The sequence below is a fragment of the Lagopus muta genome, chromosome 4, assembly GCF_023343835.1.
Source record: "Lagopus muta isolate bLagMut1 chromosome 4, bLagMut1 primary, whole genome shotgun sequence".
Taxonomy (NCBI): domain Eukaryota; kingdom Metazoa; phylum Chordata; class Aves; order Galliformes; family Phasianidae; genus Lagopus; species Lagopus muta.
In genome coordinates this window covers 53,607,125-53,620,357 of record NC_064436.1, presented here as the reverse complement: position 1 = coordinate 53,620,357, position 13,233 = coordinate 53,607,125, and the positions used below count along the sequence as shown (strand labels likewise).

At 36.7% G+C, this 13,233-nt stretch overlaps 1 protein-coding gene across 1 annotated transcript in view; it reads right to left on the bottom strand.

Annotated features, from left to right (window-relative positions):
- The window catches only part of SEL1L3 (SEL1L family member 3), a 30,512-nt gene that overhangs the window by 2,695 nt on the left and 14,584 nt on the right, over nt 1–13,233 (bottom strand). Inside the window, exons 10-21 of the mRNA XM_048941998.1 lie at nt 12,819–13,030; nt 10,940–11,119; nt 9,850–9,969; nt 9,119–9,259; nt 8,828–8,890; nt 7,394–7,570; nt 6,687–6,814; nt 5,497–5,580; nt 4,585–4,675; nt 4,390–4,474; nt 2,813–2,922; nt 1,516–1,643 (exon numbers count right to left, since the gene is read on the bottom strand). Coding sequence (XP_048797955.1) covers nt 1,516–1,643; nt 2,813–2,922; nt 4,390–4,474; nt 4,585–4,675; nt 5,497–5,580; nt 6,687–6,814; nt 7,394–7,570; nt 8,828–8,890; nt 9,119–9,259; nt 9,850–9,969; nt 10,940–11,119; nt 12,819–13,030 — 1,519 coding nt within the window. The remainder of the gene's footprint in view (nt 1–1,515; nt 1,644–2,812; nt 2,923–4,389; nt 4,475–4,584; nt 4,676–5,496; nt 5,581–6,686; nt 6,815–7,393; nt 7,571–8,827; nt 8,891–9,118; nt 9,260–9,849; nt 9,970–10,939; nt 11,120–12,818; nt 13,031–13,233) is intronic.

The following is a 13,233-nucleotide window of genomic DNA, read 5'->3' as shown; positions in this document are numbered from 1 at the left end:
ACCTCATCATGCACAGAATACCTTACCCTAGGAGTATATTTATATTTTCTGATTTGTCAACAACTGGTCTAAGCATCCAGGCTGCCCTTGCTGAGAACTACAGTACAATGTCATATCTGTGTGTCACATTCAGGATATTTTATAACTCATGTGAGTCACCAGCAGTTGGACTTGTTTCAAGATTAGGTCTACAAAATTGGGCTGTCTGTGCAGGAAATTGGTGCTTAAAACTCCTTCAGAGACAACGGAGTACTATGTAGTGCTATCAGAGTTCAGAGTGCTTTACTGATTAACTGCAAGGGATCTGGTGTGAACTGAGTTGCGCTCTTGGTTTCATGAGTTAGGACTTTACCAGCTAGGAGAGTTTTAACTTCTAAATCATGGATACTTTGAGTTTGAATTGATTTTATTTACTTTTTTTTTTAACCAAGCTGAGGCTGTGTATGTCTATGTGCACATGCCATTCTGGACAAAAGTGTAGAATGATAGGAAATTACAGCGGTGCTGTCCACTCTGGTGTCTTTCTCCCTGCAAAGCAGATGCCTTCAGCTCAAGTGAAGGTTAAAATTCAGGTTCAGGTTTACAATCCTAGGAAGACCTACTTAGCTGACTGCTAATTTAATTTAATGGAAGCAATTTAAGGTACAAGTTCAGGCTAACTGCGACGAAGGATCATTTTGGTGGACTGTTGACAAATTAACAAGTGAACCCTTAGTGTTGGTATCATCTCTCTTTTCTTTTTTTTCTTTTTGTTGCAGCACTCAATGACAAAACAAAACAAAACAAAAAAAAAAGAAAAACCAACCACTTGTACTTTCTTTGCAGCCTCATATTTAATCATTATCTCCTCTTCCCTTAAATATATGGAAAGGCAGTTCCCCATACTCACCAAATAACGTGTAAGCTTTCAATTTGCACCATGTATTTCCAACACTGGGAAAAGAAACCTAAGATCTGTACTGGAAGTACTGGAACCAGAGTTCATTAGGTGATTCCTGCATATATAGTACTCACACAGCAGTTTAGGCAGTGGATCTGCAATGTTCTCCTATCTACCACTGTGCCACCCCAGTGCCAGGATGATCTGTGGCACAGTAGGAGCAGGAATACATTGGAATGTCTTTGCATAAACAGCAGAAAGAACTACTGTTTTTCCAGTTACATGCTTTTAAATTCTATATTCTATATATATTACCAAAAAAAAAGTTTTTGGACAGATGCAAATTGTCAATGACTAAGTTAGGAACTTAAAAACATAGAATTGTAAAAGTCTATCTGGATCATTAAATTTAGTCACTGCTAATTCAGGGAACCACATACAATCAGGTCTCACATAACAAGCACAAACTGAAGTGTATTTAGCAGTTAAAGCATTTAAAACATGTTGACCTGCCTTAAATCATACAGGTGAATGAAGTTAATAATTACAAGAATTGCTGTTCTCCAAAGTAAATGCTACTCGTGGTAAAACAGAAGGTTAAAAAAAAAAAAAAGCCCACAAAAAAAAAACCTCACCTGTAATAAAGTTCCTGAAGAAGTGAAGTATTACCAGAATGCAATGCCTGATCAATTTCCAAGTAATCCAGAATGTAGGAAGGTATGGAGTTACCCTCTTCTATGAGAAGGGCCAAATTAAAGAAACCCTAGTAGTAAAAAAAAGTACATATGCATTTTAACCATTAATACTCCATATATGTATTTGGAGACTAGTATAAGTATCAAGTATCTGAACAATTATATTAGTGTAACATAATATTCACTGAATAATTACAAGAGACTTACATTCTAACTGTATACCCAGTTAAATACAGAAAATGCAAAAGAATTAGCAGTCATTTGCTGTGACAGTTTTCTCAGAAACTACTTGGTTTTCCAAGATCTGAGCCTTCTTGTATTTATTTGCTCTTTGAACACAGCCACCATATCAAACCATAATGTCTCATCTACTAGAGAAACACAGACTAAAAGTGGGAATAGATTCTTGTTATGTTACCATTTAATTCTGCTCTATGTAATTCTATAAGTCAATAAAAATCAGAACAGTGAAACTGAGAGGAGAAATTTGCTCCAAGCAATTTAAATCCTTAATGTTACACTTGGCCTACTTGGACTAGCTGTAGCCATCAATATGACCCTTTAGAGCCTTGAATATGAACACATGGGAGATGTACTGGAGGACTCCCTATTAATCTGGCTTTCATACTTCAAAATAACTGTTCATGTTTACCTTCTTCCCTTTACTAGCTTATCATTATTTTTTTGTCCTAATATCCTGAAACAGAGATCCCAAGTATGCCACCTCTAATAAATTAGCATACAATATATTATCTGTAGACACAGACACTGTCAGAGATATAGGGAGAATACTGTCTATAGGACATGCCCAAACACCATGAAGGCAGAATGAAGAGTTGAAATATTGCATGTTTCTACTAATGTAACATCATACATTTCTTCATTACAAAACATTTTAAGATGGATCTTCTGTTGATGGAGAGAACAACATTTACTTTTGCATATTCTTGGTACTGTGAATGGAAATGGACCATTCTTCCTATTTTCAAAACAGCAAACAATTGAAATGGAAGAAAATTCAGGCAACTCTATTAACTCTTCTGCTTGCAGTGCAAAAAATGCCAAAGGTCAAAAAAGAATCAAGTATATTGAGGTATGGTAGTAGTGAATTAGGCTTTTCATCTTCAGCAACCTAACTCTAAGCATGTCCTTCTATTCTAGGTCTGCCTTCTATTATGAAATAGTGTTTCACTATAAACTCTAGTGTTTCACTAACATGTTACAACAGCAGACCTACCTGTGAATCTCCCTCTAATGCAGCCTGTGCATACATCCGCACTGACCGATCAAGGTCTTTAGACTGGTTCTGGTAACCATAGTAGTAGAAGTCTCCCATCTTCAAATAAACTGTGGAAGAAACCAGTACCACGTTATTTAAAGCACTTGTAGAGACAGAATAAAGTAACCAGTAATGTGATGGAGAATTTAATAATCTTCCTACTTTGAGTGTATAAAAAAATAAGGGTATTCTTCCTCAATTGTCTCTGTGACTATTTTATATCTGACTGACAACTAAAAATATTTATCTCAACAGCAGTGGCAGAAAGAGAATATGCACTGGCTGGCAAAGATTCAGAGTAGTAGCGCAAAAACACTGTAGTGAATCACAGAGAGGAGATTCCCCTTGACTGTAACGGGCATGTGGTGCCAGCCCTGTCATGAGAACTCTCCAGGAATAAGCAGTGGCCTTGTGGTCACACTGCTGATGATAACGTAGCTCACAGAATCTCTACTGCCAGGATTAGACTCTCCTACAAGGAGGGCTTGATCCTCCACTAATGCAGAAAGGAGCCTAAGATTAAAGTCCCTTCATGCTATTCATGTGAAGAGAGAAAAAGTAATAAAATCCTTAATTTGCTGAAGTCAACAAGTCCTCTTTCCTTCAATGCAATGACAGTCTCACCTCATGAGTCTGAACTGCAGAAGCTCTTCTAATGTAAGATTTAAGGAGTGGATCTGGAGGAATGTCAAAACTCCACCCTGCTAAGCTATCAATAAACTCCTCACAAAGGCTAACAGCTTTTGCACTGTTTTGCAGCTTTAAGCACTATCAATGCAGTGTTTAGTTCTAGTGCTTGAATTGTTTTTAAACTGCATTCTTTCACGTTCTTTTTATAGAAACTTTCTTATGAAAAAAAAAACTGAGCACATTGAAATACTGAACTATCAAGGGTAACAAAATGATTTAGACATTAAAATCACAGATGTATTAACGCTTGAGACCAGAGGAATCTAACTTAAATGTGAATAAACCTTTTCTTTCAGAAAGGCATATACTTTGTTTTACAGAGAGAATCTTTCAGTTCCCCCATGGTAATCTGTGCCTACGATGATAAACTCTGTACCCTGACAGAAAAACTCATGATAAATTAGTTTAGCCTTCATTTGTTTCTCATGACTCAATTATGATATGGAAGTATATTTGCTTTTGGATTTTCTCTCTGATAAACTAAACAGAGTGAGCTCTTAAAGTCTGCTGCTATTTTTTCCTTCAACGTTGAATCAATTGCTCAGGCTCCTAAATGTCTGGATGTCTGGTGCTTTCTAAGCACAGTTGTCTTTTATTTTTTTATTTTTTATTTTTTTAATTGTTCCTCAGAATTTTATCATAGAAAAGGGAAATTCTTAAAGTGTGCTGAAACACAACACGTAGCACACCTCTAATGTTCCTGTTAAGACACTGAAAAGAAAGTCTAAGTATGGATTACTCTTTCCTTAACTTGCTCACTTGCACAGAAGTTGCAACAAACGTAACTTTTGAAAATTATATATATATATTTATATAAAAATTCAGAAAGAATTCCTTATACATACCAAATGAGGGTGCATTGATTTGAGACACAGAGAAATTGTAGTATCTCCAAACACAATCAATTGCTAGGTATTTCCTTGCTAGATCCTTGAAAGAAAATGAATTCATCCATTTATATCACACACAAGACATTAGGATCACCTTTCTACTAAAAGGTGTTCCTTTTAGAGTAATGAGTTATGAATACATGTACTTACTGGTCTTTCTTCACAGATGTGTGCTAAATTTGACTGTGACACTTCAATCCCAGTTTCAGCTGCTAGAACATAATGCAGCAAAGCTTCATGCCTAAAGTTAGATAGAATAAATTTGTGAAAGTATTAACAAAAGTCACAAGCATTTTACTTACATTTAAAATTATTACATAAATCGATAAAATCACCTAGCAGTAAAACCTGTGTACAAGGTTTAAAAGCAAAAGGCTGACGAGCCCATGCAACAGCTACATCTACTGGCAGTGCTTGGTGTAACAAGAATTGCTGGATCTCAAGAATTTTCAGTATTTCCTCTCTTCTACTGAAGCTAGATTAGCTCCAGTGTGCATTTATTGCATTTATTCTTTTACAGTGCAATGCTGATGATATAGCTATATTGATATTAAGCCCAATAATTTATTTAAACGTTTAGGATATAACATTCTTAAAAGACTCTTACCTGTGCTCTTAAAAAATATCCATTATTAATCTGTTTATACCTGTCAAGCATTCATGTGGATACATCTTTGAAACACTTTACCTGTTCATTTATATGACTCTGTTCTATCTTTATAGACTATTGGTATTTTGGAACAGGAATTGTCTTTAACACTAGGATGTGTGAGTAAAGGACGATGTTGGTCCCTCTATGGGCTGTAGGCATTTCATTTATTGTAAAGCAAGCAATAGAAGATAATTTTGCATTTGCAATATGGCATTTCAGTATATCGATACAGTGTTACAGAATTGAGGACAGTCCCTGCTTCTCTTTACATCAGAGGGTGTTTCGCCACTGATTTTGGTACTGCTGTTATTTCTTTTATTTGAGTTGGTGGCCTAATGTTAATTATTTTATTCTGCTATTAAGTAAATAAAAAATAGAACATGAACTTGAAGAGAACAGAACAAACATACCACGAAAGTTCCAGATAAGCATTGAGTGCTTTTCTAATGACATGACCTAAGTAACCATTCTTCTCTGCAACGTGCTTTGCCCAGCTGTAGAAAAGAACAAACAAAATATTAACAGCTGTGCTCCAGTAATCCCAGCCCACTTTGACATGAAGAACACAAAAGGATACAGGATCACCTTCTGAATTCCTTCATAATATAAACTATAAGATTTCACAGTAATTGCTGCAACAGTCATGCAGGTGTTGACTGAATGGGTTCTGGAGTGTATCCAGAAAAAGGCAACAAACTGATGAGGGGTCTGGAGCACAAGTCTTATGAGGAGCAGCTGAGGGAACTGGGATTGATTAGTCTGGAGACTGAGGAGGCTGAGGGGAGACCTTATAGCTCTCTACAACTACCTGAAAGGAGGGTGTGGTGAGGTGATAGTCAGCCTCCTCTCCTGCATAACTGGCAGTGGGGGGGGAATGGTCTCAATTTGTGCTACTGGAGGTTCAAGTTGAATATTAGGAAAAATTTCTCCATTTCCCCTCCAAAAGTGGCCAGGTGCCTGAATGGGCTGCCCAGGAGGTAGCTGAGTCACTATTCCTGGAAGTGTTCTAGAAAAGTTTAGATGTTGTGCTAAGGGATATAGTTTTGTGGGGAAATATTGGTGATAAGTAGACTGTTGGACTAGGTAATCTTGGAGGTCTTTTCCAAACTTGGTGAATCCATGATTCTATGAATAAGAACATATTTGCCAGTTGGCTTCCATAGGCATATCAGAGACATTCTGTGGTTTTTCTTAGCTTTCTTTTTTTGAAAAAGGAAACACCAAATGCCCAAACTTAGTGATAAGTGCTATAATTTCTCATCAGCCTCTTTGTACAACAAGTCTTACATCTCTTAACATGCTAATATGCACTGCTGTGTTACACGGTACCTGCATTTTCTTTTCCTGCCCTTGGATCAACTCAGAGAGCTAATGTACTTTGGTGCATCTGAAAGTCCACCAGAAGTACTCAGCATCTCTCAGAATCTACTGGTAATTTAAATAATGCTCATATTAACGGGGATCAAACTTTACTACAGATTTGTTTCTCAGAGAGGTAAACACCATGAAATAAAAGACATTTTGACTGTGGACTTAAAAATCACCAATTATCAGAATAACAGAAATAAATTCCCCTTTAGCAAATGATTTCATTCCTTACATTACAGCTTTTTCTGGATCTCTGGGGAATTCTTTCATATTTCCTGTGATGTAGTACAGAGAACATCGTAAAGTCCCTTCTATATGTCCTCCTTGAGCAGCTTTATAGAAATATTGTGCAGCTACTGTCTGTGAAGAAACAAAACACAGTTAACAACTCTACATTAGATAAGCATCAGTTAATGCTTACTGAGTTTTGGTTCCTAGGTCTCATTTCATTAAATCAATTTAAAACTTACAGCTACTTTTACTGCACTTAGGTGAAATTAATTACTTTCTTCAACTTTTTGGAAGTTTAGGCTGGAAAAGATTTTTAAAAACTAAAATTCGGAATGAAAAATTCAAGATCAGAGTAACAGAACTTAAATGTGAATAAACCTTCTTTCCCAAAAGCCTGGAGAACAACACAATGTTCAGTATGTCTTGCTGTGTACAGCCACCATACTCAAGTCTCTGAAAGTGATTTGTAAAAGATAACTCAGGCTGTGCAGGTGGGGCCAGAGCCCCAAAAGCAGGAAGGATGCTTTGCTTCAAGTGCTTTGTTTCTAAATTAAAGGAACACAAACACACACAGCTGGGATACTTGAATAACAGTCTAAGAAAAAGCATCAAAAAACAAGCCAGTGAACATAGCAGTTTCAAGAATAAAGCCCAAATCTGTAAATTGGGCACTAATGTAAACAATACCACCATGAAATACTGACTTACTTGATTTCTACTGGGTACTCCAGGGTAAATCCCATCTAAATAAAGGACACCAAGATTGTAGGATGCATCTGGATTTCCCAATTCTTCAGCAATTAACCAGTGCTTGGCTGCTTTTCTGTAGTCTCTTCTAAAATTGTGGTAATACCATCCCAGTCCATTCACTGCTTGGGGCAAGCCCTCGGGGAAGAAGAAGAGCAGTTTCAAGTCACACATTTAACTCTGCTTTGGGTCATGCTGCACTCCCAACCTGCTGCCTAATTTTAGGTGCTCTCATGGGCTTTCCTGTCTGGGCACGTGGCACACACATTCAATCAAAATTCCAATTGAAATGCAGGGATAGAAAAGTTTACTTTTTTTTCCTTTTTACTTTTTTTGCTTTTTTTCCTACAGCTTTTCTTCCTCATGGCCTTGTGTTGACAGCAAGGAATAATAGTCAGTCCCCTCAGTATCTGTCAGGGTGTTCATTAAGAAATGATTCCACTCTGAAATCCAGCTCCTCTTTCTTCTTATTCTACAGAGTCTCAGTCATATCTGCGTTCAGTTTTGTACTTGGTGACAAGACCAAACAGAGACTGTTTTTCACTCATTTTCTCTGCAGAGCCTAAAAGGAAGACCTATCTTTCTGCATCTGCAGTGGAAATAAGAGAAGACAATAAGAGAAGCCAGGGAGATAACCACACTTCCAAACAGGATTAGCAATCAAAGCTTTTGTTTTGGCTGCAGTGAGTCACTGTCTCCTTGCATAAATGTGTGGGTCATATGGTGGCTATAAGTTTGGCAGCAATTTAAATTCCTCAGAACCAGTAAATAAGTTTGGACATGCCATTTTTTCTTATTTGATGATGCACATTTAATAGCACAGCCCTGCCGGAAACAATGACATAAGGTAACACAAAAACAAAAACAAGCAATTTGTTTGCTACTGACCGCTAACATCATCTACCCTGCATATCCTCTTCCTGTAATCTTTGTAGAAAGGGCTGTGTACTAATGGCACTGACGAAGACATTCTGGAAGAGCATTTATTTTCCTTTCAAATGTGAGTAGTGTTGCTAGCTTATCTATCAAAATCCAAATGGTGTTCAATTTGTCATTAATTACGGTGTTATTGTTCTAAAGGTACACAGGATCACAAAAATGTAAATATGTGAGCCTAGCAAGAGTAAGAAAGTTGTCTCTGGGCTGTTCCCTGGAATTTGCTGCTAAGATCCTGACTTAAAGGAATTTTTGTTATATTGTGAACATCATTCTGCTTACTTAAGCCTTTCTCAGTTTGGGAAAATAAGGTTTTCACCATTTAAGGTAAAGGCAATGGGAAGCTATTATTTACACAAAATCATTATACACATTTTTATATTTTATGTAAAAGCTGGAGGCCATTATTATTGGCAGCTAGAATAGAAATTCTATGATAAGATATTAATTCTATTTTACCTTGGCTGCCGCTTTCTTCATCAGCTCTAAAGCAAGTTTTGTGTTCTTTTTCACACCTTGGCCCTAGGAAATATATAGTGAAACAATCACTGCTTACAATTACAGAACACATTCTCATGAAAATTCACATATATAATTCCAAATGCATTTTAATGTCAACACAAACACTTACTAGGTGTTATTCAGCTTTAAAAAGCTATAATTTAAAGTACAGCTTTGGGCTTATCCTTCATTCACAGCTTTGCAAAACAGTAATGAATTTTGGAGGTACAAACAAGAAACATTGCTTACCTTAAACAACACAATGGCATAATCATATATTAACACTGGATCTTCTGTTTCTATTGCACCCTTTGCATACCATTCTATTGCTGCTTCAGGATTTTTTGCCACTCCTTGTTGGCCCCAAAACAGCATCTGAGCCAATCGTTGCTAAAAGAAAACAAGGTAAGCACCAACATTACAAATGTTAGCACTGAAACTGGGAATTTTCAGTGGAACCCACTTTTGCAGGCTTAAATAATGACTTATTAAATACATTAAATACTTATTAAATACAGATTTATTATGAGTGAAGAAACAATATCGCTTTGAGATACAGTTATGTCTTTAACAGTCGGGATGTAATTAGCTATCAGGAATCTTCATAGAGCTTCCTGAAGGTGAAATGTACTGATAAAGTCTGTAGTAATTGTATGCAAATCATATGATTCAGTATCACAACATACGATGGTAATCTGAAGTTAGCAGCAATAACTGCACCATATCAAAGAAGAACCCAGGGAAAACGATCAGAGAAAGAGTTTGCCAAGTCACAACAACTCCTCCTGTGCACTGTTGTTATGGCTTTTTATGCCCACTGGATATTTTCAGACAGAAACACGGATAACAGTACAAGCCTTTCTGTGTATGAGCAATTCTGTGTGTATAGAGAAAAAGTCTGTTTGCTATACTCCATAACTCTACTGATGCATATACGTTATGTGTGTATAAAGCTAAGGAGGGAAAGTATTATTTTATACCTGTGCAGCTGCATTTCCTCTTGTTGCTTCATGTTTTAACCACATAAAGACATCGCCGTTTTCTTTTGTTTGAGCTTTAAGCAGCTCATCATCCATTAGCCTTATAGTTTCAACAAATGCCTGAAGAGTAGGAGAACAGAACAAAAAACACTGCACAATAAATTCATACACCTGCCACCTAATGAAGCTGCCTGTTGCCTACTTATCCTTAAAAATCTGTGGCCAGTTCCGAGTTCTACAATTCTCATCACCTCTTTGCTGACCAGAACATTAAGGAATATCCTTACCTCAACTACTTACTGCTTCATTATAGTACACAGCTCGAAGTCCACTCTACAGTGGAAAAGTATGCCAATGTGCCCACAGCAAAAAAAAAATTCTTAGTTTTGAATGCAATTAATAATGACAAAGAAGTGCTTTTGAATACATTTGAAATAAAAGGAATAGAATTTTCAAGAGATTTTTAAGGTTTTTCAGTTCGTATAGAAAACTCTTCAAACAAAACCCAAAATCTGGCAGAAAGCTTAATAAAGACAGGCCTATAGTCATTCTTTTTGGTGGGTCAAAACTCTAGTACTGGCCTACCTTGACTAGCCTTTCCAGAAAAGCTTCGCTACCTTCTGATCAGCAACTAATTCTGAGATCGTTTTGCTGTAACTTTATCTCCTCAGGAAGACCTTTAATAACCAAATTTTTTACATTTGATTTTAGAAAAGGTAGAAGTATGGAAAGGATAATGAACATTTCACTGAATTTCATGATGTTCGGCTACTGAAACAGCAGACCAGATGCTTAATAATGATGGTTATCAATATTAATGATTAAAAATCTGAGAAATTAGGGCCTAGGAATAAAACTTAGACTTCACTGAAAGATAAACACATGGACAATCCTGGGGACTTTTGCCTAACATTGGGTTGGTTTCCCCCTTCCTATGAAATGAAGTTATAATACTTATACATAATTTGTGGGATTTTCTAACAATCAGACGAGCTAATGCTTGTAAATCAAGATGTCCACACCTTTAGTATTAACATATGAAAAGTCACTTGCACAGAAAACAATCCGGTTACACTTAAAATTCTTTTACCTGTTCCCCTTTTATAGTGTGTTGATCCAAGGAGGTCTTTATTGCAATATTACTGTAATAAGCATATGACAGCTCCAAATCAAGTGGATAGTTATTAATGCCTTGGTAATGCTTATAGCCAAGATTCATCACAGAAAGTCTCTCATTCCCCTGAGCCCCGACCAAACTGTACAGCAGTCCCTGGCAAAAATCAACAGAAAAGCTAGAGTGAATTCACAGTGTATATCACACATTTAGCATTTTCATGTAGAGGTACAAGCAACAGAGGGTTGCCTGTAGTAACACTAGCTAATATAGCAGCTATATTAACACAGAATCAACAATGGCCCCAAAGTAGTTAAAGTGTGCTTTATATGCATAGAAAGCTTTGTAAAAAAAGCTAGTCTCTCTAAATACATTTAAAATTACTGTACACTGTGTGCAGCGTTTTTGTAAGGCCACATTATTATAGAACTAATAAGACTCTAATACTCTGACACTTTTTATAGTCAGCAGTGACCCCTAACTATTGTCACTGATATCATCTGTGTTTTAGCACTGAATTCCCTGGAAACACATAGTGGCAAACAAACAGCACTCGAAAATTTTACCCTCAGGATCCAACAGGACTAGGAGGGGACTTGTGTAGCTAAAGGGAGCTCTGTGTTAAAACCCTGTAAGTCATATTGTTTGGTGCTAGAAATAGCCTAGGTACTGTAAATTTGCCAACACAATTTTCAGCACTGTTGCATTATTACAATTTTTCATCTGCATAGCAATAAAAAAAGTGGTGTCCCATCTACAATGGACATTAAATCATCTATTACACTATTTGAAGCAGATCCAATGGAAATATTTTTCAGCCACCATAATCAGTACTAGGTACACTCCACAGTTAGGGTATTAAGAATATTCCTGTCTAAGATTTCCTGTGTTTCTGAAACTGAAGTGAACTTGGTCTCTTTGGAGTTCTTATGAATTGTAACTACATTAGGCAGAGCTGCTATTCTTTATTAGCATCTTACATTACGCTATTATATCATTGCTAAATATCTTTTGGCAATTTCAATACAACCCTTTTCCAGTGATAGATACCTTCTTCATTGACCTTAGAATGGAATCCAGAAACACCTTGGTTATTTGCAATTTGCCTTAACAGTCTAGAGAACACATACTCCATGCAGCTACTCAGCCAAAGCATGGTCATTTTATTTTCTAAGAATATAAAGGTATTTCCTTTCTTTACCCAATTTTAGACGTTGACAAGCAATTTAGGTAGTTTCAGAAATTTCTGAGTTGTGCAACTTTTGAGCTTCTGAAAACCCGAGATTTAATACTAAGACTCTGTATTGCAGTAGGCCAGCAGCTCTCCCATGGCTAATTATCAGGTCTCCAGAAAGAACCATTAACTTTCTAAATTCTTCTACTGTGGTTACCTTTAATAACTTGATCATATACTCAGAACCATATTTTTGTTAACTGTACCATGAGACTTCTTTTCTGACTCTACCATAAAACCTTTTTGCTTTAGGAGATCTGCCTTAAAGGAGATATTTTCATTGCCACCTACAAAGGTCTATGGGTAACTCAAGGGTTACTTCCTCATTCTGCTTCCTCAGCAACTGGGAAAAGAAGCATGTTTCCATCCTGCCATTAGTACCATTTTTAGATCTTATTAAATCATTTATTTTCATGCCATAAAGAATTAATAAAGATTTCACTGCCACAGAGTTATTTAGGACTAGCTGTATTAGAGAGCCCCTTCAACCACAGCCTGAAAAGGGATCTGGAGGCCACTTCACATTTTTTATCTCTGTTGATTCCAACTTTATCCCACTTCTAACTTGCCTTTAAAGATCATTATGTTCACAGAAATAACAAAATGTATTAAATGTACTACCTTTGCATGATCCACAGACACACCAAGCCCTGTTTCAAATATAACTGCAAGGAAATAAGAAGCCTTATGGTATCCACAGCAACTGGAGTCCACCAAGAAAGGGATGGAGGAGCCCACGTTGCTCAGGCCATCAGGACTTGATAAATTCTTTGCGATCTTCTCAAATATCCTCTGGCCTATTTCTAGAACTGTATCACTTTCCTCTTCTGACACTGAAAACACAACACAAGATACAATGTTACTGCAGTAGTTAAAATCAGGGACTGATTCCCCTCTCCAATTAAGTACAACCAACTCAGATTCTCCTACTTGTTATACTGAAAGGTATTCAGTTCAGACAACCAAAATTCCTAGGTATTATTGAACAGGGCTGTAGGGGAACTGTTATGTCACAGCCTAAACTGATTGAGCACCT